We start from the raw sequence: 26,625 nt of genomic DNA on the forward strand, positions 1-26,625 counted from the left end.
ACTGAGCAGCAAAGAAGGTGAGCAGACACGCGTGCTTATGTATTACGCGTCTCGACTATTGACCTGGAAGACGTCGGAAACTTTGGAAGGCCTGCAGAAAAACGCTTACCGCGTTGCGTTGGATTGCACATGCAGCTGCAAGCGGACTCGTATGCGCCGTCACTCGGGCGGTCGTACTTCAGTCATATGGGCCGGCCCGGCGATAATCCGTCCGGACCTTCCGGACTGCACAATTGTCCAACCCGACGCGTCAAGAACGCGTTCAAGTCGATCGGAAGGACTTTCAGAAGTCGAACTTGCGATATCATCGGGTGCTACGCATCAACTCATGAGACAGCTGCTTCTGAATGTGGAGCACCATTGCCTCCCAATGATATCGCTCCTGCTCGTATCCCCGGACTCGCCATCTGCCTCGCCTTCTGATTTTTGGCCGAATCGCATTCTGAATGTCTAGCGAGGTGATGATCGCCAGTACCTACGCAGAGGAGAACGGAGAAAACGGACAGTCGACACAAGTCCTGTATGCCATCTCACGTGAACATACCTGCACGACTCTGTGTGCCTCAAACCGACACCCAATTCCTTGCGCCCTGACTTCTGAGAATCGACTCATCCTTAAGCGCCATTGTGACCATTTACCAACATCCTCCAACAAGAGCGAGAAGGGAGCAAGCCCGTCGCGAGGCCTCACTGCTGGCCCAGCTCGGCGTTAAATGGCACGATGACCAGTTACCTCTGCGAGCAGGCGGTCAATGATAATCACGCGTCGGCGAAAAAACATGATTTGCTTACCTATCGACGCGTTTTACATAATGTACTGTATATATACAGTATACTAGTACGACAGGAGAAGATAAGTCTTTTCACACGGCATGCGCACCGAGTACCATCATCCCCTTGCAGCACGAGCAAGCAACCGGGTCTTGAGAACGCTATGCTAAGTGCGCAATTTGAAATCAACCGAGTTTGAATGCGTGCAGACAAAGGCTGTCGGCTGTAGCTGCCCGTGCAACGATTCAATCCATCAGTTGCACTCCAAGTCCACTTCCAACATCAAAGAAACGTCGTTTCCCGAGGTGCCGTTTTTCGTCGTCGTGACGCGTGCATCCCAGCTGAGTCTCGGTCGGTCTCTTCACAAAAAGCATTACCCTCGCGCCCAAATTTCGCCGAAATGCCCACAATGTGTCCGAGATGTTAATGTCATCACTTACTCCAAATTTTCCGATTCCTAAGACCTTGCCTTGCCTACCTACCTGTCACCCCGAGGACTTACACCCAAAGTGTGAAGGACACCACAAACCCGTTCGCGTGTTCCTCGAAACGGGGCCTGGATGAAAAAGTTTTGCTGTGCGGAGAGAACCAAGGGTGGAGTAGGAGCGTCGTTTATATCGAGTTAATTGGACGCCGGTGCAAGCGTGCGCGCGTTGGGGAAAACCGCTTACGTTATGACGCGTTTTTAAGGGCACGACGTGGCACCACCAACCAAATACGCCGTGCCACTGTGCAAGTAACATCTTTTTGGGACTTGGAGCAATTGCGCGGCTGAAATGTCTGGAAATGAGGTGAGCACGCAAAGTTGAAGTGCATGGCGCAGTTACCTGCGATGCTGTATGCATATTTTTAGGCTCCGACCTGCGACGCTCAGTATCCATATACTGTACCTACCCAGACGACAGCTTCAAAGAGGAGCTTGCTCGGTCATCTGTCCAGGCGGTCTGTGCATCATCAGAAGCTGAACATCCCGGCATCACACACTCTAATGACTCACGCGCGATTGTCGCTGCTCTCCGACTCCGCTTCAATGACTCCGAGATGTTGACCGTTGCAACCTTTGCATCAACACGGCTCGGCCGCAAGGAAGAAGCGAAAGGCCAAGCCCACCGTTTTACAACTTCTGCGGTGTGTTTGGCGGAACACGCGTTTTCGAACTGATTGCTTACGTATTACGCGTTTTTGTCATGTTGGCGAGGAAAGAACCCAGCTCGGCCTCCCAAGTGAGGCACAACATATCGCATCGTCAAGAACAGATTTCGAAATGTTTCAGATCGTTCTGCCTACGCTTCTGCACCATCGACAGCGTGATCCAGCGTGAATACCGACTCTCCAGCGCGGAACTTCCGTACACCACTGCAAATATCCCATTCACATGCTTTCCTGCATGTGAGCTGGAAAACAACGGCTCCGACAAGGAAGCGTGGCAGGCGACTTCTGATGGGGCGACCTAGCCTCCCGGGACAGGGACCGCTTTACACTGTGCAATCACCCCACTGGCAAAAGCCGCTATCTCTGTGAGATCAAACAGGAGCAGCGCTTTGCCTTTTGAAAACACCCAGTGCACCTCTTTCGCCCAGGATGACAGATTGATTCTTCCTTCTCTTACATTTTGCGGAGAGAACGCCATCGGAGAGTGCGGATAAATAGATAGCATTGAGATGGGAGCACCCTTTCGATCCATTTGGGTCGTTAAATGCGGAAGGTAGCTGGAAATCAGAACCTGGCCCGAGTCGGGCCAAAATCATGCACGCCCTTTACAGCGACCAAGTTTTCTTCCTGCTGCACATTTGCGAAGTTGTTGAATGTGGAAAAAGGTATATTGCAGAGCGTCGACATCGCAGATGCCCGCAGAGGCGGCGGGGCGGCGGCGGCGGGGGCCCTGGGTCGGAGGATGGGGAGGGCACACAATCTGAAGGGTGATACGGAGACTCCCGGCTTTGGTGAAGAACAAAAGTGCCGTACACGCGCGTACTTGGGATCGCATGACACACCTGCACAACGATGTCGTGGCCGCACAAGAGAAGCTAGCGCAGAATGTGGTGAGGTCGAAAAATGGGTCCATGTGAAGTCACCAACTTTCACTGCGGCTACATAATACGACAAAACAACACGCAATGATTTCAGACCTCTATCGCGCATTTGCGGCGCCGCTCCCCAGGAGCGTCACCGCACCTATGTTTCAATATCCAGTTCGGTGAGATGATGAAACTCACCTACCCACCTACCTCCTAACTCTCCGAAACGCAAGCGGACGATGCCATGCCACGATATGGAACTACTAGGAGCCGTTCCTGAAGCGCTGTTGAGATCGAGAATCGGGTGAGCCCAGCCACGACCCCTGTGAATACATTCATGCCCCGAAACAACCAAATAAACAGTGTAAGCAGCATCGATATGGGTCCATGCATGCGGTCTAACGCAAGTGGTAAGGCCCGAAGACCCCCCTTCCATATCCACTGGACGCTAGAGGAGGGGAGGCCCGGCTATTTGTCTGCTGACCAGGGCTCACTCGCGCTATACATAGGAACTCTCGCCTCCTAGCAGAGGTCTGTTCCACGTCCTATGCGCTGGCTGGGCATGGCTGCAGACGTCAGGACATGTGAGGAGTGGGTGGACTGCGCACGTGCCATCTTGACCTTTCGGTCTTTACAGTAACTTGGCACCCTAATTGGGCCGAGATGTTTACTTATATTGGCCGGTTAACGACGGATATTACCACGCTGTGACCTGTTTGCAGGAAACTCCTCATGTTGCTTTTGCGGGTCAGTCACGGCGAACGCGTCCCCGATCCAAGCGGAGTTTGTGGGCATGCGCGTCGTACGTAAGCGCGCTCACCTTTTTTCTGGAGCACCGGAGCGACCAGCCCACTCCCACGTTCTCCACTGATATAAAAGACTGTACATTGCGGGTAAGGAGGTAAGGGAATTGTTTCGGAATGAGAAGGCTTGGCAGGCTTGGCAGGGAATGGCTTCGGAATGAGTGCGCAATGGCCTCGTCATTTGGACCTGAATTCGGATTTGTCGACATGACGAGGGCAATCGCCGTAAGCGCAGAGAATTTTTCAAAAGGTAAGTGCACAGGCCGTTTTCCAACAACGGATTTCCTGATGTGTGAGGTAGTGTAAGTGTTCATCGACCGAGCCACGTGGGCCGCCCGGGGGTCGGGCCAGGGCCTGCGGGCACTGGTCAGGCGAAGGAAAGGCCCAGGATACGATGTCCGGACGGGTTGACAGGACAGCACGCAGAACATCAGGCGCAAGCAGACCATGCTCGCTGGTCTGATGAACCATCCAAACCTTCAAGCCGTGTGTGCAGTGTGCATGAGGTTCCTTCTAAACTCGAACGGGGCGTGTATCGAGTTTCCGCACCAAAAACGCGTCGTGACATACTGTATATAGTAGCGAGTACAGTACATACTTGCCGATGTCGGTTCCCCCAATACCAGAACCAAAACCGACGATTGACCGACGAGCCGGCGACCGGGCGACGGCCCCCGAATAGACTCCGTTTGACAGTTTGTAGCTGTGGCGGGGAGCGGGTTCGCGCCAAATCCCGCCGGTGTCGGCACAACGGCTACCACACATAGTTTCAAGAGAAACGTTGCTGGTACAGTTATGATTCTTGCTGGTTTTACGAATCCTACATCTGTAGATACATCATACCTAGGGAAAAGTTATCGGTAATGGCGCCCCGTAGTAGCTTCAACAGGGCCCAAACATAACGTTGGAGCTGAGGGCCCTTTGAACAAAAGTCCCTGTCGTAAAGTTTCATTCATCCCTTTCATCCGCGTGTACGATCTGCAGCAAACAAACAAGCAGGAGTATCCAACCGAGGCATTCGCCTCACCCGCCTGGATCCAGAAGAAACGAGACTGTTTATGTTCTGATCCATCCTGACTACGTCCTTAATCATGAACTCTCATCAGCCTAAAGAGCCGGCCACCGAGCCGGCGGTCATCAGAGGCGTACAGTGCGAATAAATAGCGCGGCAAACCCGACTGAACCCCCCTCATCAAGCGTGCACGGCGTTCCTTCCTACATCCCCCAATCACTTCCATGCACATCACATCCCTCCTCCTCGCGGGATACCTCGGCGCGCAGGCTGTCTTCGCAGCAGCCACCGCCCCGGCCGCGCCTTACGTCAAGATCGGCACCACCAAATTCAACGGTGTGGCCACCACGACAAAGTCTGACGCGGGCCTGCCTGTTACTCAGTACCTCGGCATCAAGTTCGCTGCGAAGCCTACCCGCTTCTCGCCTGCCACTGCGCTCGCGCTGCCGACTGGGGATGTGGATGCGTCCAAGTTTGGAGCAATCTGTTATCAATCGTTTGGGGGACCTGGCGGGTGAGTCCTGTGTGGGACACATGTACAGCTGATGATGTTTTGAGAGTCTGCGTTCTGACTTCTTATTCCGCCATCAGAGCCTTCACCAAAGCCAATTTCGCGACTGGTACCCCCGCCGAGAGCGAGGACTGCCTCAACCTGAACATCTGGACTCCGCAAGGTACTGGCGCCGCGCCTAAAGGAAACCTTCCCGTCCTGTTCTGGATCTACGGAGGGTCCTTTGCTTTCGGCGGATCGGGTCAGCCCCTCCATAACAGCACCGTGATCGCCAAACACGACGTTGTCGTCGTCACCGCCAACTACCGCACCAACGTCTTCGGCTTCCCCGGCGCCTCCCAGCTTCCCTTGAAAGAGCAAAACCTCGGTCTCCTCGACCAGCGTATTGCGCTCCAATGGGTCAAGAAGAACATCTTAGCTTTCGGCGGTGACCCGGCCAAAATCACCATCTTCGGACAGAGTGCCGGAGCCGTTTCCGTCGAATCGCTTGTCCTTGAAGGTCCCGTCGCCGACCGCCCCTTCCGCGCCGCAATCACCCAGTCCAACGTCGCGTCCCAGTTTCTCGCCCGTCCCGTCGGCCCGCTCTTCAACGGGCTCGCCGCCGCGGTCGGATGCGACGCCACCGCTACAGCCGCGCAGCTGACTTGCATGCGGGAAAAACCCGCCGACGCCCTCATCCAAGCCGAACAGAGCCTCAACCTCCCCTTCAGCATCGTCGTGGATGAATTCACCATCTTCTCCGACCCCGTCGCCCGCCGAACGAGCGGCCTCGCCGCCAAAGTCCCCATGGTGATCGGCACCATGCAGGATGAAGGGTTCATGTTCACCCTCGGCACCGCCAACTTCACCCAGTTTGTGCAGGCGACGTTTCCCGGTGCCCCAGTCGAGGTCGTCACTGCGCTCTACCCCATCGGCGCTGGCAAGCCGTATGCGACGGACTCCGATGCCGCGGCTGCTGCGTTCCGTGATGTCGTTTTCCAGTGCAAAGCCCGCATTGATTCGGCTATCCACGCTGTTAAGAGCAACCCGCGTGTGCACAGGTACCTTTACCAAGGTATGATTCTTCACACTACATCATAAAACATCCCCTTCCCCCAGAACGCTTCATCTCACCCGCGCTACTCCCTACAGCCTCCTTCGCAAATCAACAAATCATCCCCGGCCTTCCCAACGGCGCATACCACTCCGCCGAACTCCCCCTCGAATTCGGCTTCCCAATCGCCGGCTCCACAGCCACCGAACTCTCGCTCGGCGGCCAGATCCAGCAAGCCCTTGCGACGTACGCCAAAAACCCCGCCGCCATTCCCGGTGCACCCGTCATTACCGGCAAGGCGGGTAATCAGATCGCTGTGGTGGCTCGGGACGGTACGCCGTCGCTGCAAAATCAGGATGATTATGATAAAACGTGTCAGGCGATTTGGGATCAGTATTTGTTGAAGGGAAAGAAGTTGACCGATTACGGGGTTTCTATTGCTTAGGTGGGGGAGCTCCAAATCCATGCTAGAGCGTGACATTCTTGTTATACCGATGGGATATCCTATATAAAACTATATCCAACGCTTCGTGATCTTTTCGAGTGTGATGTTCTCGTGAAGTTTGCGTATCGAAGACAGTGGAGAAACCGTGCGGGGACCGGGTTGCTGCAGGCTCTTTGCTTACGATGGGAGCTACCAAGAGCCTGAATGTCATTTCCAGTGCCCATATCGTCCTCGCCCCGCAAAGAAAGGCTCGACCAGCTCGCAACGCAAGCCACCTTCCCACAGGTGAATAGCGCAATCTGCCTTCACACTCTGGCATGAAAACGTTTCTGTCTGTTCGCGTCGGAGGTTGAAATCGCGTCGTAACGTAAGCAACGCCCTTCCCTTTTTTCACGCGCGACAAGATATCTGCAATTCCAAAGTGGCCACTCTTAACGGCTCTTTGGAAAGGCATCGCCCACCCGTTTCCCTCGCAGAGTCTTTTCTTTGCGATGGCCTCTGCTGTTCGTCAACGCAAAAACGGTACGTGCTCATTCTTTTTGTTTTGTTTTTGCGGGAGCCCGGCGGGACGGAACGATGAAGTGGCTCGTATGACCATTGCAGCGAAACCAGGGAAGTGCAGTTGGCCGATGAGGAAGTTTGGGAGGTGAAAGTGCGTCATGGTCATTTTTTCCAAAGGTCAAGGAAGGTGAGCGCATTTGCCGTGGATGAGAATCTCTGGTCAGTGAAACAGCTCTCATATGGTTTCGTCAATCTGGACGGTGAGTAAGCATATATATGCCTGGGTCGGGCAAGGATGAGGCCCAAGATGATGTCCTCCCGGAGCACGCAGGCCCATTGATGAGGTTACAGCGAACCTGGAATCTTGGTTGGCTCCTCCCGCCGAAGAATCGGTCCTGACGCGAGAGTTGTTTAATAGAAAAAAGAGCAACGCGTATCAAGCAAGCGTAGGCAGCAAGATCAGGCGAGCGGAGTTGGGAACAACGCGTCGCTACGAAGCTGCCATAAGCACGCGGCGGTTTAAATCTGGCACATGCTCCCGGAGTAAACCACCTGTTTAAAACGTCCATCCCTTCTCCGCCGTCTTCCATGTGTCTTCCTGTGAACTCATTGATTTCCCCGGATCTCCGCAGATCTCCGCAGATGTGAACATTGGTCTGGTCAACATTGGTCTCCAGTCGCTGGGCCTTTGGGACTTCTTCTCGCAACAGAACCGCGTCGAAACGTGGGTAAGTGTGAGAGATCCCGTGCCACAACACGTGACCGTAGCTAGTTTATCTCGGACCTACCCCTTTTCTTCACCGCTGCGGTGAACTCGTTTTCTTGTTGGGGAGTCATAAATACCATTCTTCGCCGTTGCTATCGTTTTCCATTGCATGGTAGCACCACCATTGAGCAAAGAACCTACCCACCGTTGAACAGCAGGTCCCGCAGCCACACGCACCGTCCTCTCCAGCTCTGTTTCGTCGCCAGCCGACCACGCACCACGAATTTTCCCACGCTCAGCTCAGCTACCATGGCCAAGTCAGGGAGAATCACCAAAGGCAAAGCCCGCGCTACTTCGGAGAGAGCCAGTTCGGAGGAATCGGAAGCCTTCGGCGGAAGCAGCAGCCGCGGCCGCTCCACCCGTGCACGCACGATTCGGGAGGAAGAGAGGTCGATGCCCGCTCACGAGCAGGACGACGAGTCAGAAGGCTATGAGGAACCTCAAGCGGACGAGTGTACAGAGCTGGGTCCGGCAAACCCGACTCCCGAGACTCCGGAGGAAGAGGAAACCAAGGTCGCCCGCAACGCCCGTCAAGATGTCCAGGAAGTTCAAGCCGTCCGCGTCACCACGGTCCAAGAGCTTCCCCCTTCCTCCTCGCCGGGCAGCTCTACCAACGACAGTGACGACGAGGCCACTGTCACGGCAATCCGCGCGCGCAGGGCCGCCAAAGCTCGGGCCGTCGCCGCCCAAGCCGAGATGCTCGACCAGAACCGCAAGCTCATCGAACAAAATGCGCAATTCATGAAACAGAACGCTGAGTTGATCGCCCTGCTCCGCGCCCGTCCAGTGGCGGTGGCTGCCCCAGCGGCCGCTCCCGCGGTGCAGCCGGCGGCGCCGCGCACCTACTTCCCGAACCCCAACCGCACCTTCCGCATCGATCCTCAAGCCAAGCTCCCGTCACCCGTCTCGCCGGATGTCCTGGCCCTCCAAGAGACCACTTTGGCGAAAGATCTGCGCAAAAACCTGACCCATTACGACGGCTCCCGTGACATTGCCAAGGTTAACCGTTTCCTCGCGGCCTTGGAACGATACTTCCGCGCGGCACCGCCGATGCAGAACCAAGCCAAGATTGAAATGGCGGCCGGACGTCTCGACGCCATGGCCGCCACCTGGTGGGACCAGCTCGGCTGTCTCGAAGTGTCCACGTGGGATGAGTTCTCTGCGGCCCTCCGCTCGAGGTTCATACCCGCCAGTTGTCAAGACAACGCCCGCAAAGCGCTCGAGACCATCAAGCAGTACAACACCCTAGAGGAATACTACAGCCGCTTCCAGGCCATCCGCCTCTCAGTTCAACAGCTGTCGGAAACGGACGCGGCCCGCTATTTTGCTCGGGGTCTCCGCGCCGAGATCGCACCTTACCTCGCCGCTCAACCGCTCTCACGGGACCTCACCGTCGAAGATTATTACGACATGGCATCCCCCGTTGAACGCGCCGCCACCAAGGTCGCTGAAGCTGCCAACCTCAAGCGAAATTCGGGCGCCCAAGGACCACGGCCCCAGCCATTTGCGTCCAGCGGGACACCGACCACGGCGACCACCTGGTCCAACAAGCGCGCGGCACCGACTACCGTCCATCACATCAACACCCCGACCGGCGTGCCAGAGTACAAGAAACCCCGCCTCATGGTCCCGCGCTTGACCCCCGAAGAACGCGAGCGCTGCATGCATAACGGCCTGTGTCTCCGTTGTCGCCAGCCGGGGCACATGGCGGCCCAATGCCCGGAATTCAACCCCCCGGCGACTGTCCACCAAATCGATGCAACCACCAATATGCCCATCCCCGAGCCCAGCAGCCTCCACCCAGACCGGGAGCACCAGGTGGATTTTTGAAGTTTCCCAGGGCCGCCGGCAAGCCTCTGGGACACCATTTGGGCCGTCCTCCCGACCCCGACTCCGCGCCGCGCCAGATCCTCAAGCGTGCCGCTCCCCTGCCGGCAGCGGGGCGCGAAACCAAGAAAGTCCGCTTTGCGCTCGACACGCCAACCACCTCGAACCCCCTAGTCCCCCAGAACCCATCCCGCGTACACATGAACCTCAGCCCAGTGCCCAAGACTCCGTTGCTCTCAGTGCACAAGACCTCCCCCTCCGTTGAACCCCCTCCCATGGATCCCACCCCCTCAGTGCAGAGAACCCCCGCACCCGACCCCACCCACCCCGAACCCACGCCACCGGCGATCCTGCACACCCGACGATGCGTGGACCCGGCCGCGTTTGCTACGGCCTTCCCTGCGCGAATCCCAACCCAGTCCAACCCCAACCTCGAACCCGTCCGTGCGCGCGGGGTTTCCTCCCCAACACCGGGCGGCAACCACGACCCGGCGTTGCAGATGGCTCTCACTCACGTCCGGCGGCACATCTCCGACATTGGTGGCACACTCGACGACCGGCAGGAACAGGCACTGTTCGCACAGCTTTGTATCCACTCCAAGAAGTGCTCAGATGGACCGCTCATCACCAACGCGAGGCTCACCGTCTCCGCGACCATCACGGGCATTCCCGCCACAGTCTTGCTGGACACCGGGTGCAGCTCCTACATCATGAGTGACCGCTTCGTCAAACGCCACCGCTTCCGCACCCGACCGTCGCGGGTGGAACTACAGTACGCGGCCCGCGACTCCAAGGGATCCGCCACATCATACGTCGTTGAAGACATTGTCATCAACGGCTGGGCGCGGAAGCTACCGTGGCTCGTCGCCAACATTCGGCCCGACGAGATCATTGGCCTTCCTTGGTTTCTGGAAGTGTCACCGGCTTTCATCACGACGGGTCCGCGAGTGTCCTTGGCCATCAACGAACCTGAGCACGGTGCACGGCACCTGATTCCAACGCATGCGTTCATCGACATTCCCACCCCTTCCCGCCCGGTGGTGCGGCCCAAGCCGGTGCCCATCCACGCAGCGTCCGGCCACGACTCGGGCTATGAGAGCGACGAAATGCCCATGTCCCACCACCAGCTCCGCCGAGCTCTACGGAAGGGCGCCGCGCCCATCGCGGCCGTCACCGTCGAGTGCGATTACAAGCCGGCGGAGGGAGTACCGGCCCCTGCCCCACCTCCAGAACCCCCTCCCCTCGACGGAGTCCATGAGTACGTCAGAGACATCGTTGAAAAACATGCTGGGGTATTCTCGCCGAACGAGCGTGTGGTGCCCGGCATCGAACACGCCATCCCCGTCACGCCACACGTCAAACCTACGTACTCCTGCGTATACCACATGTCGCCGGCCGAACTGACGGAGCTCCAAGACCGCCTGAAACTGCTTCTAGACCGGAAGTGGATCGAGCCATCTTCCAGCCCATGGGGAGCGCCAGTGCTCTTCGTCCGCAAGAAGTGCGGGGGCCTACGCTTCTGCATTGATTACCGCGGCCTCAACCGAGTCACCATCCCGGACCGAACACCGATCCCTCATCTGTCTGAGATGCGCGACCGCTTGAAGGGAGCCACGAAATTCAGCACGGTAGACATCATCGACGCCTATCACAAGATCGCGGTTGCGGTGGCGGATCGGCCCAAGACGGCATTTCAGACCAGATTCGGCCACTTCCAGTGGCGGGTCTTGCCAATGGGACTTTGCAATGCGCCGGCTACCTGGACCAGGTACATGAATACGCTGTTCGCGGACCTCCTCGATCAAGGGCTCGTGGTGTATATGAACGACCTGCTCATCTACTCCAGGGACGACGAAGTCCACCGCCGCCTTTCCGACGAGGTGTTGCGCCGCCTGGCAGCCAATGGCCTCTCTGCCAAGCTCTCGAAGTGCCACTTTTTCAAGGAAACGGCCCTGTTCTGCGGCTTTGTCGTTTCCCGGGACGGCCTCTCCCTGGACCCGGAGAAGACTGCCGCCGTCACGGGCTGGCCCAAGCCCTTCGACCGAGCCGAGTTATGCCAATTCTTGGGGTTTACGAACTACTTGTCGGGAAACGTTCACAACTACGCCGAGCGCGCCCTACCGCTGACCCGCCTGCTTGCCAAGACCGTGGACTTCAAGTGGACGACGCACGAGGCCGCCGCCTTCGACAATATCAAAGCCGCCATCTCCTCCGCTCCCGTTCTGCATTGGTACGACGCCCAGCGGCCCATCTTCTTACAGATCGATGCGAGCGGGTACGCGATCGGGGCCTGCCTCCTGCAACCGCCGCCGGGGGCCAAGGTGGACGAGGCACAGGAGTGGGACATGCTCCTTCCCCAGCTGCGTCCGGTGGCGTTTTGGAGCAAGAAGCTGCTCCCTTATCAAACGCGATATGGGACCCACGAACGAGAGCTGCTCGGGCTCGTCGACTCCATCAAGGCGCTGTCCCCTCACCTCCGCGGCCGGGAATTCTTTGCGCTCACGGACCACAAATCGCTCACGTGGCTGGGCTCCCAACCGCACTTGTCACGACGTCAAGCCGCGTGGGTAGAGGCACTACAGGAGTACAAAGTGAAGATCCTTTATGTACCAGGCGAAAGCAACCTCCTTGCGGACCTCCTTTCCAGACGCCCGGACTACGCTCCCCGGTGCGTGAGCTGTCACGCCCGTGCCCAGGTGTCCGCGATCACCCTGAACACCAGCACTGATCTGCACGAACACGTGGCCTCCCTGCTTACACATGACGACTACGCGCAATCGATCATCGACGCGCTGCAGAAGCCGGAGAAGGCCCGGAGCCACGAGGAAAGGAAGTACACCCTTGTCGACGGTCTCCTGTACTACGACGGTCGCCTATATATCCCAGCTGGACGTTTGAGAGACCAGCTCCTCTTCGACGCGCATTCGGCGGATGCAGCGGCACATCCCGGGTGGTTCCGCACGTGGGAGAGACTGGTGCGGCACTTCCACTGGCCCTGTCTCGAACAATCGGTCAAGCAATTCGTTCAAGGCTGCGATGCGTGCCTCCATATCAAGACGTCCCGCTGCAAACGGGGTCTCACTACACCGTTGCCCGTACCCGAGGGGCGCTGGAGCGATATCACCATGGACTTCGCGTTCATGCCCCCAGATCACCTCGGCCGGGACTTGTGCGCATTCTGGGTTGATTGCATGACCAAGCGCCTGCACATGGCGGCCACGTATCGGACAGTCACAGCGGAGGACTTCGGGCGACTGTTTGTGGATAACATCGTTCGGCTACACGGTCTACCCACCACCATCGTTACCGACCGCGACAGCAAGTTTACTTCGGTGATGTGGCGCACGATCGCGGACTCCCTGGGCTTCCAAACCGCCATCGCGACCACCAACCACCAGCAAACCGACGGCCAAACCGAACGAGCCATTCAGACCGTCAAGCAGATGATGGCGGCGAACCCGGACCTCACGGGGCGGTTGTGGTCACAACACCTTTCCGCGCTCGAGTTTGCGTATAACGACACCATCAACGCCACCACCGGGATGACACCATTTGAGGCGGACCTCGGATTCCACCCTCAGACCCCCCGCAACATGAACCTGCAGGACAGAGAATCGGGCGCCCACACCAGAGCCGAAGACTGGCCCAGGCGGATGGGAGATCTCGTCACTCTCATCAAAGAACGCATCTGGGAAGGCCAGGAGCGCTTCGCTCGCTATGCGGATGCGAAGCGCCTGCCTCAGTGCCAAAGCTCCTGCCGGGCGCTCACGTTCTAGTCCACCGGTACGCCCTCGCCGTACCAGAATATAAGGACCTTCCCGACTCAAGCCTGAAGATACTGCCACAATTCCTCGGCCCCTTCCCCATCGTCCGGCTGGGCCCAACCCCAAATACGTACACTTTACAACTCCCTCGGAACCTCTCCCGCCAACACCCGACGTTCCATGCGGACGTTCTTCGCCTATACTCCGCCACACCTCCTACGTACACGGTCTCCGTTGATGGCCACACCTACGCTGAAGTCCTGCGGGAACGCAAACTACACCGCCGCACCTGGTATCTCGCGCAACGGAGTGGAGCAGATTGGGTCCTCGAGGGCGCCCTCCGCGGATCGTTAGCCCTCCTCGCTTACCAAAACCACTGGCCGACGAGAACCACCGCGCCCACCCACGACCCGCTCCCGTTTCCCCCACCACAACACTCCGAGCCCGATCCCGGCACCGTCGACGCCTTCCTGAGCACGGTACTCCAAAGCGTGGAGGAGCGACAACTAGGGCCACCCCTGCAAGGGAACAACAATGATCTCGACACACGCCCGGCCTCTAGCGCCCCCACTTCCACGGAAGCCTAGCTATGCCCGGCCTCGAGGACCGCGACGACACCTCAGATAGCCTTCCCTTCCCTTTCCTTTTTTTTTTTTTCTTTTCTTGTGTTCTCTTTCTGACTTCGCTTCCTTCACCCCGGGCCTTCGCTATGAAAACACCTTCGTGTTTTGTGGGGGATGTGAGAGATCCCGTGCCACAACACGTGACCGTAGCTAGTTTATCTCGGACCTACCCCTTTTCTTCACCGCTGCGGTGAACTCGTTTTCTTGTTGGGGAGTCATAAATACCATTCTTCGCCGTTGCTATCGTTTTCCATTGCAGTAAGGAGAGGTAATAACGCGTCTTTTTCTCGAATTTACGCGCTTGTCATCTATTAGCCCCTGGCGCACGCCGTCCTTCGCTCGGGTTCCAATGCCTTCATCCCCCCTCGTGAAATGGAACCTTAAATCCGAACGGCCTCTTCTCTCTAAGAGCGCTAGGGAGGCAAGTTGGCTCCCCAATCAGGCGGACCCCAACTCGGCAAGGGGATGGAGTTTCCATGTCGATGGCTTTCGTGAGCATCTAGTTGCTCTGATTCCGGATGCACGACAAACGCGTCGGAGCATAATCCATGGGCCCCTTATGGCACCAGGCCGGTACCGTGGACCCTTGCAAATTCGGAACCCCCGCCTCTTCTCCCCCTGCCCCAGTCTGAGTCCGACTCAGTCTCCTTCTCCTACTCCTCCACTTCTACTCCAGAAGTTTTCCCCTCCCACTTCTACTCCAATTGCACCACTCTTTGTATGTCCTCCAATCAAGAGAGCTCAGCTAATCTCCAACCGGGCGTTCGGGTGCTGTTCTCCGTAACTCAGCACTGCCGCTTGGGAAGAAGAGTGTTCTCGGTCCGCTGGTTGATGCAGAGGCCAGTGCACATCATACTGGGCAAGAGAAAGATCGCTTGCGGTGAGGTATCAGTGCTCGCTCGAGGCTATTGCAGCCCTGTTTATGCCCTCTGGGTGCTTTTGCGGACGGTCCGGCGGAGTGTGCAAAACGCGTGGTAACATAAGCAAACGCGTCAACCCTTCCCCGTCGCCTTATCTTTTGCCCCACGACTTGCCCTTGACCCTCCTCGGCCCCGGCTGCAACCCTTTCCCTCCATAAAAACCCCTTCCAACTGGCTCTCTTCCTCCCTCTCTCCAGAACTCTGCTCCACTTCTTGCATTTAGCCGAGGTACGAGGGACGAGGTAGGTGTCTCCAAAGGTCAGTGCGCGTAAAGTCGCATGAATTCACAGTTGCGGGTGTACCCTATTTAGGTCGCTCACTGGTCAAGCATCAGGAAGAGGTATCTGTGCTCTGGGCAACTTAGGATGAGTGGCCGGTGCCAAGTAGGTCAATTCGGAAATCCACATCTCAGCTAATGGAAAGAATGGCAGGCACACGTCTCATTTGTACAGAAAAGGACTCAACTCGTGGTCCGCTTGGGTGGTTCTTTCGCGCATGAAGCACGCGTTGAGGGACCGGTTGTCCTGAAACTCTTAAATCCAGGCTGAGGACGGCTCACTAAAACGTCACCGTGCAGGTTGATAAGGGCAAAACCAGCGAGTATGCTCGTCTGTTTTTTCGGTTTTCCAATTATTCTGCAAAAGGTACAGTATATCCTACATAGGGGGTATCCTACATCACTGGGTACGGAAGGAATGTGCATGTAGGGAAGCCCGCTACCCTCCCCACCCCACATCCCCATCATTATCCCACCCCTCCCCGGCCCCGGTTCCGGAAGCGCTGCCCGAACTCAACGACCGAACCCTCGACCTTGCCCCCCTCTGCAGCGGATCCAACGGAGCTCCCTGCTCCGCTATCCTCTCACCCTCCTCTGCCGCCGATGTCGTTGATTGCGCCAAAGCAGAAGCCGACCCAATCCACGGCACAGCCCCCACCGCGGAACTCGCACTACTTGCCGCAGTGCTATTCGCAATCCCGCTCAAATTGTTCAGACTACTCGTGAGCGGTAACCCCCCACGGAGTTTACGAGCGCGGGCGATCCCGCGTGCTGACGGGGTTGGGGAGGGTGAGGGGGCGGGGGAGTTGGATGCTGATGGGGGGTTTAGATGCGTGAAGGGGTGTTGGTTGGGAGAGAGGTACTGCGAGGGTGCTGATGATGACGATGGTGGTGCGGGCGGGGGGTAGTGTGTTGTTTTATCGCTGGTTGAGGTGAGGATGAGCGGGATCGTGCCCGCGCCCTCCTCATCCCTTCCTCCAAACTCGAACGATTCGGTTGAGGAGGACGGGGATAACTGCCCCGGGTTCATCCGTGATGTTGAGTTGTTTGACCCCTGCCTTGCCATCCCAGCGCCCCAATTCCATATCGAGGAGACGATATCATTTCCATCTCCCGCGGCATCCGCCTGTTGGGCCAGACTATGCTGTTCCTCACCGTAAAGGGCAAACAGGATATCCTTCTTGGTGATAATCCCCTTCAACTGCCCCATATGCAGCACAAGCACGTACCGCGGGCCCATCTTTTTGAACAGGTCCATGACGACTTCGATGGGGACCAGGGGGTGCACGTACAACGGCTCGCGGTCGAGGGGTAGTACCAACTGCCGCGCGCCGTCGCGGGTTTGGCGAAACATGTTGTGCTGTGATGGCCCACGGGTATGTCGCCACGTCACCCCGGGGGTCGTAGGCGTGAGTGTGTTCCGCCGTGCAGAGGTCGGGGAGCCAGGGTCGTCGAAGACGACCGCGGCTGTGGGTTCAATAGAATGTTGCGCGTGGGCTTTTTCCAGGGAGGATTTGAGGTCTTCGCGCGGGATGTAGCCGATGAAGGTTGAGTCGTCCATGGAGCGAATGACGGGGAACCCTTTGTATTGCGCCTGTTTGACGGCCTCGTCGACGTCGGCGACTTTCATGCCCTTGTCGACGAAACAGATCAGTTCATCTAACGGTGTCATGACTTCCGACGCGGTGAGGCCGACGACGGTGTCCTCGCGCGGGTCGAGGAAGGGGTATTTGTTGAGATGGATTTGCATCTCGACGAAGCCACCTTTGCCGAGGATGTCGCCAACGATTTTGGCCGTCATGAGGGTTACCATGCACGGGACGATGTAGTGCAGCGTTCCCGTGAGTTCGAACATGACGACGGTGAGGGAGAGGGTCATGCGGGTTGTTCCGCCGAGTGCGCCGATCGCGCCGAGGAGGGCGTACATCCCCGGTGTGACGCAGGGGATGTCCGGCTGAGCTTTACACGCGGTGAAGAGGAAACTGTCCGGGTAAGTTTCCTGCCATGACTGGACAGCCAAGCCCAGTAGCCGGCCAAACAGACCGCCCCAGACCATGGAGGGGATGAAGATACCGGCCGGGACCTTGACGCCGAACGTGACGATGGTGAGCACGATGCGCATGAGCAAGGCCATGATCAGCGACGCGACGACGAACCCGCGTCGGTCGCGACTGCACACACCGTGGAAATCCGTCTCCTCGCATTCACGGAACAGGCCTTCGAGGAGGTCGGAGCTGTCGACGCGGGTGAAGATGTTGAAGTAACAGAAGGCGGCTGTTACGGCTGAGATGACCGTGGCTTCGTAGACCGGGTGCGCTTTTAGCCATGAGGTTTTGCGGAAAACCTGGATCTTCCGGTTCACCGTGATGAGCAGCGCGCCGGCCAGCCCTCCAAACACGCCCAGCACCACTCCAAAGAGGATATCGAAGAAATGGTATGGGCGGGAGTAGGAGACTTGGTACAGAACGCGTTTCCCTCTATATGGATCCATGAGCTGCAGCGTGACGGTCGAGACGAGCGCACAAAAGAAGCTCCGCACCATCGTTTTCGCGGGAAAGAAGGAGCTCAGTTCTTCGAGGGAGAAGAGAACGCCGCCTATTGGCGCACCAAACGCGACGGCTACTCCCGCTCCTGATGCAGCAGACAAGATCTCTCGCTTCCGCGCCTCGTTTTTCCAGTATTTTGGGAAGAGCCGCGGAAAGACGTTTGCGATGCAGCACGCGACGTGGATCATCGGTCCTTCTTTTCCCACAGCAAGTCCAGATGCCACCATCAATGGTAGTCCAATGGTTTTGATAACGAGCGTCCGGATTCCCAGAAACCCTTTGATGATGAACCCTCCCAAAATCGTCTTGACCTCAGCCGTCCCCGATCCCGCCGCGTACGGTGCCAGATTCACCACCATATATGAACACACATTGGCAAACAGCGTCGAGAACGCGACATAGAACACCCAGTTGACAATGCCGACCCCCCTCGCTCCAAAAATCGCATAGCTCCAATCATTCCAATCCGGACACGAGCCATCCTCCTGCTTCGGCTGCTGCGTGCAGCAGATCGACTTGCTCATATGCCACTCGATCGTGCAATACCCGAACCGGATATCGCCCAGCCACGCCGCGACGACATCGATCCACCCTGCTACGAAGCCGAGTGAGATGCCGATCATGGAGATGAGGATCCAGGATTGCGTCGCGTTGAAGAATTTGGAGGCCCATACGCTCGGCAGGGATTCGGATGGGTTGCGGCGGCGGTTGCGTTCACGGTTTTGGCGGCGGTAGTCACGCATTTGGTCTTTCATCCAATCGATGGTGGTGAAGTCTTCGTAAATCACTGGTTGGTCGTCTTCTACGTCGTCATCCCCTGGGTTTGCTCCTAGATCGATGCGGTCGCTGTCGTCTGTGAAGGAGGATGATGGCAATGGTCCGGAAGACGAGGAACTGGTTGCGAACCGTACACCTTCTCTACTACCCGCCAGAGCACTTGCTGCCAGGCTGGCTGTTGAGGAGTTGGCTCGTGGTGGAACACCGCCTGCTTGTGGAATGTATGGCAGGCCGAACGGATGTGACGAGGCCGAGGAGGAGGACGCCATTGCTCAAGGTGTTAACTGAATTCCAGCGTTTCTACGTAGCGTTGACGGGTTCTCCGCTGAACACAGCGTTGCTATATGGCGGCTCTAGGTATTGAGCCTCTCTATCTAACTATAAATATGTATGGTATTCACAGATGTCGGCCAGCGTTGCGCGTGTGGAGAGCGCCGGTGGTTGAGCGATTATGGTATCACGGAGAGCGCAGGGACAGCAGCGGGGAGCACCAGAAGCAGGAGCAGACGCATAGCAGCCCAGCGATATGAGGGTCTCTGTTTAAAAGTGGGGATGCTGAGGGGTTTCCGTGTGTGAGCGGCGGCGGGTAAGATGTCGAACGCACGGCTCGAAAGTGGTTGCGAAACGACGGCCACCAACGTCGCAGCGAGAAGGCGAGAGACAGAACTGGAAGCCATTGCCTCTGCCATTTCCCCCCAGGAGCGAGCGAGCGAACAACCGCTTTGGATTTGAAAGGTAACAACCCCCTGTCCACCACCCACTCGCTTCCTACGTACGCTATCGACGAGGCACACGGAAAAAAGCTAACCTTGCTTCCCCGCCCGTTAGGCCGAAGTTTGCCATTTCCGCTTCTTTCAACGGCAATCGCAGTTCTGGCGCTCACGCAAGGGCAGCTTGTAGACGACATACCCATCGAATATCCCCCACAGAAACAACAGCGCTGCAATGTTTCGCTTGGCAACAAAGTCCGCCGCGAGTCTGGCGCCTGCCAGCTGCCTGAGAGTGTCCGCTGCAAGAGGTGAGTAATTGATCCACAAACGAGCAAAACGTTCCCACGGCATGCTCTCTTTACAACCACCATACACTAACGAACCTCCCTTCCTTAGGTGCTCGCCACTTCAGCCAGACGAGGCCAGCACGGGCAACTGTAGAGCTGACCATCGATGGAAAAAAAGTTTCGATTGAGCAGGGAGCAGCCCTCATCCAGGCCTGTGAGAAGGCTGGTGTCGACATTCCCCGTTTTTGTTACCACGAGCGTCTCTCTGTCGCTGGTAACTGTCGTATGTGTCTTGTGGAGCTGGAGAGGTCTCCAAAGCCTGTGGCGTCCTGCGCCATGCCCGTCATGCCCGGGATGGTCGTAAAGACCAACACACCACTCGTGAAAAAGGCTCGGGAAGGAGTTATGGAGTTTTTGCTGGCCAATCACCCTCTGGACTGCCCTATCTGTGATCAGGGAGGCGAATGTGATCTCCAGGACCAGTCTGTGCGGTATGGTTCCGACAGCAGTCGATTTCACGAGGCCGTTGGGAAGCGAGCTGTAGAGGACAAGAACCTTGGTCCTCTTGTCAAGACGTGCATGACTCGTTGCATTCACTGCACCCGTTGCGTCCGTTTCTCCAACGAAGTGGCCGGAGCCGTAGAGATGGGTACATCTGGACGCGGAAACGACATGCAGATCGGAACGTACATCGAAAAGACCATCAACTCGGAAATGTCCGGTAACATCATCGACCTCTGCCCCGTCGGTGCTTTGACCTCCAAGCCATACGAGTTCACCGCCCGTCCTTGGGAACTCCGCAAGGTGGAGTCCATCGATGTCCTTGATGCAGTAGGCAGCAACATCCGCGTCGACTCTCGTGGACTCGAAGTGATGCGGGTCGTCCCTCGTCTCAACGACGACGTCAACGAGGAATGGATCTCTGACAAGACCCGTTTCGCTTACGACGGATTGAAGAGGCAACGTCTCACCACTCCCATGATCAGGAAGGGAGAGGACTTTGTGCCCGCCACCTGGCCCGAGGCCCTCTCTGCCGTCGCGCAGGGTATCAAGGAGGTCAAAGCTGACGAACTGGTCGCAATCGCCGGTCAGCTCGCCGACGCCGAAAGTCTCGTCGCCTTGAAGGATCTCTTCAACCGTCTCGGCTCGGAGAACCTCCGAACCGACTCTCGCAACGTCGACAAGCTCCCTGCCGGTGTCGCCGATTTCCGCAGTAACTACGTCCTGAACGACACCATCAACGGCATAGAAGAGGCCGACGCGCTGCTGCTTATCGGCACCAACCCCCGTCACGAGGCGCCCATCGTCAACACCCGCATCCGCAAAGCGTACCTCACCAACAACCTCAACGTCGGTGTCGTTGGCGCTGCCCCCGATCTCAACTACGAGTTTGACCATGTTGGCGATGAGGTTGGCGCTCTGGAGGGTTTGGTTAGCGGCAAGCACGCTTTCTTTGAGACCCTCAAGTCGGCAAAGAAGCCCCTTATTGTTGTTGGAAGCGCGGTCTTTGAGCGTGCTGACTCGTCGGCTATTCTGTCTTCCGTCGCGTCTTTGGTTGAGAAGCTGAGGAAGAACGTTGAGCCTGGCCACCAGATCTACAATGTTCTGCAAAGGGTGAGTCATGCACCGTTGTTACGTTGCTGAGAGAGCATCATTCTAACAAGTAACTCTTTGCGACTGAACAGGCCGCCGGTGCCACAGCAGCCCTCGACATCGGCTACACCCCATCCACCCCCACCCCCACAAAAGGCAAATTCATCTACCTCCTCAACGCCGATGACGTCCTCCCCTCCGACATCCCCAAAGACGCCTTCGTAGTCTACCAAGGCCACCACGGCGACACGGGCGCTTACTACGCCGACGTCATCCTCCCGGGCGCCGCCTACACCGAGAAAACCGCCACCTACGTCAACACCGAAGGCCGCGCCCAGCAGACCCGCGCCGCCGTCGCGCCAGTGCAAGGCGCCCGCGAGGACTGGAAGATCGTGCGGGCCCTCAGCGAGGTCATTGGCAAATCCATCGCGTTGCCGTACGACGACGCCGCGCAACTTCGCGAGCGGATGGAGGAAGTTTCCCCGACTTTGGTGGCGTACCATGGAGGTGTGGAGAAGGCTACTTTTGCGGACGTGGGGTTGACACAGTTGAGGAAGGGGAAGAGCACTAAGGGTGCGGCGAAGGAGGGCAAGTTTGTGCTCCCCATTGCAGATTTCTACATGACGGACCCGATCTCGAGGGCTTCAGCGACGATGGCGAAGTGCTCGCAGGTGAGACATTGTGGACCTTGCTCCTGTTTACGAATTTACCACTCATTTGCTAACATACAATCCTCCCGGTCACGCTCAGGTCTTCACACACGGAAATCAAGAAGCCGCCAACGAGACCTCGAACAAGTCTCAACAGCAGGCCGCATGAGCAACGAGAGTCAGAAAAAGAAGAAATACCCCGCCACGTTCATAACACCTATAGACCCCCGATCCCGAATCTATAACCCTCCGTAACCGACCCTTTCACTTTTCGTTTTTATATGTCTTTTGCTTGAGAATTGCAAATGCCTTTTTCAAATACTGTCTCGATTGGAGGGCTTGGGAGATTTTTTCAGGGGGTCTAAAGCGGGTCATGAATGGAGTTGTTGGCGCTGATCCTATCGAGTCGTCCCGAAGCCGGTTCCCTGGGGTCATACACGCATTCAGGCCGTTTGTAGACTGTGGATGGCCTTTTCGCTGGCGGTGAGCCGGCTGAGGAAAGCTTCCCTGGCCGGCCACAAGGATACGGCGCTCATCTCTGATCTCAAGATTACGTTGACCCCTTTTCCGCACCTACTGTTCTCCTGTGGGGGGTGTCTTCAAAGTCTGCGTTCGCGGATGTGGGACCTGATGGTTCGTTCTCTGGATATCGTTCCAAAACAGGAAAGAAGTGTCTGACTTACACACTGCGGACCTAAACTTTCGGCATCCTTACGCGTCATTTCTCATGTGTTAACCCTTAGAACCCCACGCGTTAGGTCCAGTACTTCCACCTCAGTTGTCATTAAGGTGAAAACTGAATTGGCATGAAGTTTTCTACCGTCTCTTCCTCCTCCGGCTCACGATCCGCAAACGCTCAGTAGCAGAGAGTACCAACATGCCCTTGCCACAGTCCCTCCTCCCAGGCACTTCAGACTCGCGCCGTCGTCGCTCCCGTTTCCACTACCTACGCGGCACACAGCCCTTCATCCGCCGCATCCTCTCCTCCCGCCGCTTCGCATTCGCAAACGTCTGCCTATTTATTATAAACTGGCTGCTGCTCTTCGACAACACGTACCCCATATCCGAACCCGCCGAGATCTTCGCCGCCCGGTTCGCAACCTATATCCATACCACCACGCCGAACTTCGCGGGCTTTGACCCGGTTCTGCAAGTCAAAGGCGCGGAGGTCGTCAAGATCTTCAACAACTTCCATGGGGCGACAGACGCTGAACAGCGGTATAAAGCCGTATATGCAGACACATTACGGCGCTGTTTACGCGGGACAAAGATGCTGTGTATGATCCTTGAGGACGACCTCGTATTCCTGGACCCCCCAACAACCATTGCAACCATCGCCCGGCATACGATATCCTACTATTCGAACGACAACATGTATTTTGACTGCTCAAAGCATGGGTACAAGTATCTCCCCACAGGGCGGACGGGGAATAAAACCCTGTGCCGCATTTTCACAAAGTATAAACTGGAGGACTTTGTTGAATGCTATGAGGGGATGGACGGCGCGGCGGATTTGGTAATCCCTGTTTGTATGGAGAAGCTGGGGATTCAACAAGGACGGTTTTTGATCGTGCAGCATACGGGAGCGAAGACTAGGATACCGAAGAAGGATATAGATTTTACATAGAGTGGTGGTTGACTGCGTACTGCAAGCCCAAGGGTGGAAAACGATGCCTGATGCACTCTTCCCCACCTGACGCGACGCGTTTGGATCCGCATGAAAACCTTCGACACGACCCTTTCCGAGAGACATTGCTCCCTCCGAACCCGCAAACCACAAAACCAGAAACACAGAATGCCTTCTGTTCGGCTCGAGTTTTCTTTATTTTGAAGCAGTAGTACAGAATGCGACGAAACTCAGAAAGAGAATCAAAAACGAGAGGTTAGCAACGCATCGTGGATCTTGTGGTAACTGAGGAGGAGTATGGGATCGCGATGGAGGGGTTTTCCATGCAAGGGAATCAAACAGAAACTCAGGCGGTGGGGTATTGGGGTATCACAAAACTCGGAAACCGGGCGCGGGGGTGTTGGCATATGTACAGATGTGGGGGTTAAAGAAATCGAAAGAAAACAAACGCAAGACCTGGTTTGCAAGTAGGTAAATCTCGAGCGCGACTTCAAAGCCGCTCAATACAAATCCTCGCCTCCTCCGGCCTCAACAACCCGCCCGTCGTAAGCGTAATATGATGCGCGTCGGGGTCACCAGCCGGCAACGAGAACCTGAACGTGTTCAACAACATCGCAAGCGCGACTTTCTGCTCCATAAGACTGAACTGCATCCCCAGGCAGATCCGGCTGCCTCCGCCGAAGGGCATCCACCCGGGATGGTTTTGCATGGCGCGCGGGGCGGCGAGGAGATCGTCTTCGTCTTCATCTTCGTTGCCGGTTTTTTCGGGGGGTGCTAGGAACCGCTCCGGGTCGAATTCGTCCGGGTTGGCGCCCCATAGAGCCGGGTCACGATGCATACCGAAGATATCGACCTGCAGCCACGTCCCCTTGGGCACCAAGTGTGTTCCGAAACGTGTATCCTCGACACAGCGGCGGAAGCCCAGGGCGGTCGCGGAGGGGTACAGGCGGAGGGATTCTTTGATGATGGCGTGGATGTAGCTGAATTTGCGGATGGCGTCTGCGGAGGGGATTGTGGAGGAGAGTTTGGAGGGGGTCGGGTCCGTAGTCGACGCATTTCGAGGGTGGAGGGCCATGACGGTGCGAACGTGTTTGCGGGCGCGGTCTTGGATGTGGGGGTTGGCGGCGAGGTAGTGGAGGGCAATAGAGAGGGCATTGGAGGTCTGGAGATATGTAAAAGCAGCGAAAGAAGTGATTCAATATCAGTTCCAACACAGGGGTGCAATCCAAACATCGAAGAAGAACATTCGCAAAACACTACGTACCGTATCATGCCCAGCGACGAAGAAGATTGTCAAATCGTTGATGAGTTCCTCCTCATTCAAATGATGCATCGGATCCTTATTCTCATTGCTCGACTCCACCATCATATCCAACAAATCCTGGGACGTCTTCCCCGCCGGCTTCACATCCCCAATATGCACATTCTCCAACCTCTGCCTGCGATCCGCAACCATCCCCTTCATCAACCCCCTAAACTCCTCAATATGCCTCTCAGTGCGCCTGTTGGACTCGAGCGGCAGCAAGGGCAGGAAGGGGAAGACGAACATGATGGGTTTGAGCACGGCGGCGATGAGGTCGTTGTAGAGCGTGACGTAGCGGCTGGGTTCGGCGGAGGAGAGGGAGCCGAAATCGAAGCTGAAGATGATTTTGCCGAGGACGTCGAGGGTTAGGCGCTGCATCCAGGGGTACATATCAATCCCCTTGCCTGCATCCTTCTCGGCAGCAGCAGCAGCATCGTTGAGGCGCGCAATCAGCATCTCAACCGACTTGGCGAACAACTCCGGGTCTAACGGGCGCGAAAACGGCGGGCTGACCACATTCCTGTGCCGCTTCCACTCGGTGCCGCCGGTACCAACCACATTCCGTCCAAACGCCTTGACGACATGCGTATGCTTGAACAACGGCGTATCCGCCATAATCACCTTCGGGAACTTGTTCGGATTCGCCGTCACCTGCTTCGCATACTCCGGGTTGGTGAGCACGATCGTCCATCGGCCGACGATCCACAGGCGCGCAATGCCATCTTTTGGCGAATGGATGGCGGCACGGTCGCGGAAGTAGCGGATGTCGAAGGGCTCGTTGCCGATGAAGCCGCGGAGGGTTTTGAGGATGGGTGCGTAGGGGAGGGAGGCGAGGGAGGGGGGTGGGGCGAGGAATTTGTAGAGGAGGATGGCGACGAGGAGGATGAGGGAGACTGTGACGAAGCTCATGGTTGGGCGACGTGTTGGGCTTTGGGATATGCGTTTGGGATAAGTTGCGACCTTGTGTTTCTTCCTGGAGCGATCGAAATGAGGCTTTTGCCACGAATATGGATATGTCAAAAGAGGCTTTGGATACTCTCTCTCTCCCTAAACAGAACCTTCAAATTCTGCAGAGCACACGACAACACAAAAGCAAAGGGAGGCTTCCACACCACTCCACTTTTTATACTCCTAAACCAACCATCGGAGACCTGCTCCGGGAAAAAAATCAAAACCGCAATGGCATACGCATCCAATATCCCTCATTTCCCCTCGGGCCCTTCCTCCGAGATCCCGCGGGTAGACTCTCAATCCCATACGCATCGTCGAGTCAATAATCTGGGTGGGGGAACACTGGACAACCTCATAATGCACAGGTGCGCGCGCGAAACGCTCTCCACCAGGTGACGAGCTGCGCGCTGGGCAATAGTGTCACCACGCGTTATAGGGATTGACGGGATGCCGTCAAAGAGGGATACCTACACTATCACCTCCCTTTTTCCCCGCGCTATGTCATGTTTGGAGGGACCAGCGAACGTTTGTCCGCGGTTGAATGGATTTCGCTTGATGCCGTGGGAAATATGGAATGTTGCATGTGAAACGGGGAAAACTCCAAGTGCCTGGATGTTTGCAATGGTTCGAACGGAATAACTTGTTTCGTTTTGCGGAGGTCATACCACACGGACACGAACCGCAGGACACCCACTCTTCGTCCTTGGGCTTGGCAGGTCCCTTTTTTTCGCTTTTTACCCACGGGTGCGTCTGGGAGTTCAACTGATGCTGATACGTATAGTTCTGGGCGGGGTGCTCCCAATTTTTTCAATGGAAGAATATTTCATCCTTTCGGGCGGTGATGCACAGCAGTGTTGTTTGGGGTTCGAAGCCCAGTGCAGCAATCTCACGCGAAAATGGGAGGTATCTT

At 56.8% G+C, this 26,625-nt stretch overlaps 6 protein-coding genes across 6 annotated transcripts; 4 read left to right on the forward strand and 2 right to left on the reverse strand.

Moving 5' to 3' along the window:
• Window positions 1-4,828: 4,828 nt before the first annotated feature.
• Window positions 4,829-6,593, forward strand: EV422DRAFT_566079 (Carboxylesterase; the record flags this gene model as incomplete). Its single annotated transcript, XM_053072388.1, has 3 exons — window positions 4,829-5,118; window positions 5,196-6,169; window positions 6,247-6,593. The coding sequence occupies 3 exons, from the start codon at window positions 4,829-4,831 to the stop codon at window positions 6,591-6,593; spliced, it is 1,611 nt and encodes a 536-aa protein (XP_052926692.1).
• Window positions 6,594-8,109: 1,516 nt separating this feature from the next.
• EV422DRAFT_505227 (uncharacterized protein) lies at window positions 8,110-10,680 on the forward strand (the record flags this gene model as incomplete). The annotated part of the gene is made up of 4 exons (XM_053068476.1): window positions 8,110-8,679; window positions 9,304-9,678; window positions 9,768-10,601; window positions 10,636-10,680. 4 exons carry the CDS (start codon window positions 8,110-8,112, stop codon window positions 10,678-10,680), a joined length of 1,824 nt encoding a protein of 607 aa, XP_052926693.1.
• Window positions 10,681-16,017: 5,337 nt separating this feature from the next.
• EV422DRAFT_550334 (putative voltage-gated chloride channel) lies at window positions 16,018-18,863 on the reverse strand (the record flags this gene model as incomplete). Its single annotated transcript, XM_053071760.1, has 3 exons — window positions 16,018-16,084; window positions 16,324-18,604; window positions 18,731-18,863. The coding sequence occupies 3 exons, from the start codon at window positions 18,861-18,863 to the stop codon at window positions 16,018-16,020; spliced, it is 2,481 nt and encodes an 826-aa protein (XP_052926694.1).
• A 346-nt stretch (window positions 18,864-19,209) lies between these two features.
• EV422DRAFT_396491 (G subunit of NADH dehydrogenase) lies at window positions 19,210-22,363 on the forward strand. The gene is made up of 3 exons (XM_053066903.1): window positions 19,210-19,612; window positions 19,701-21,205; window positions 21,277-22,363. Exons 1-3 carry the CDS (start codon window positions 19,540-19,542, stop codon window positions 22,087-22,089), a joined length of 2,391 nt encoding a protein of 796 aa, XP_052926695.1. The 5' UTR covers window positions 19,210-19,539; the 3' UTR covers window positions 22,090-22,363.
• A 236-nt stretch (window positions 22,364-22,599) lies between these two features.
• Window positions 22,600-23,639, forward strand: EV422DRAFT_523791 (uncharacterized protein). The gene has a single exon (XM_053069946.1). It carries the CDS (start codon window positions 22,712-22,714, stop codon window positions 23,459-23,461), a length of 750 nt encoding a protein of 249 aa, XP_052926696.1. The 5' UTR covers window positions 22,600-22,711; the 3' UTR covers window positions 23,462-23,639.
• On the reverse strand, window positions 23,640-25,911 carry EV422DRAFT_523792 (cytochrome P450). Its single transcript, XM_053069947.1, has 2 exons — window positions 24,726-25,911; window positions 23,640-24,623 (listed from the first exon to the last, which is right to left on the reverse strand). Exons 1-2 carry the CDS (start codon window positions 25,671-25,673, stop codon window positions 23,952-23,954), a joined length of 1,620 nt encoding a protein of 539 aa, XP_052926697.1. The 5' UTR covers window positions 25,674-25,911; the 3' UTR covers window positions 23,640-23,951.
• Between the last annotated feature and the right edge of the window lie 714 nt (window positions 25,912-26,625).

Source organism: Fimicolochytrium jonesii (assembly GCF_025526975.1).
Source record: "Fimicolochytrium jonesii strain JEL569 chromosome Unknown EV422scaffold_7, whole genome shotgun sequence".
In the NCBI taxonomy this organism is placed as follows: Eukaryota; Fungi; Chytridiomycota; class Chytridiomycetes; order Spizellomycetales; family Powellomycetaceae; genus Fimicolochytrium; species Fimicolochytrium jonesii.

Coding starts and splice junctions, on each gene's coding strand:
- EV422DRAFT_396491 (XM_053066903.1), top strand. CDS start 19,540: ATGTTTCGCTTGGCAACAAAGTCCGCCGCGAGTCTGGCGCCTGCCAGC. Junction 19,613..19,700: donor GAGAGTGTCCGCTGCAAGAG/GTGAGTAATTGA, acceptor TCCCTTCCTTAG/GTGCTCGCCACTTCAGCCAG. Junction 21,206..21,276: donor TCTACAATGTTCTGCAAAGG/GTGAGTCATGCA, acceptor GCGACTGAACAG/GCCGCCGGTGCCACAGCAGC.
- EV422DRAFT_523791 (XM_053069946.1), top strand. CDS start 22,712: ATGCCCTTGCCACAGTCCCTCCTCCCAGGCACTTCAGACTCGCGCCGT.
- EV422DRAFT_523792 (XM_053069947.1), bottom strand. CDS start 25,673: ATGAGCTTCGTCACAGTCTCCCTCATCCTCCTCGTCGCCATCCTCCTC. Junction 24,624..24,725: donor TCGTCGCTGGGCATGATACG/GTACGTAGTGTT, acceptor ACATATCTCCAG/ACCTCCAATGCCCTCTCTAT.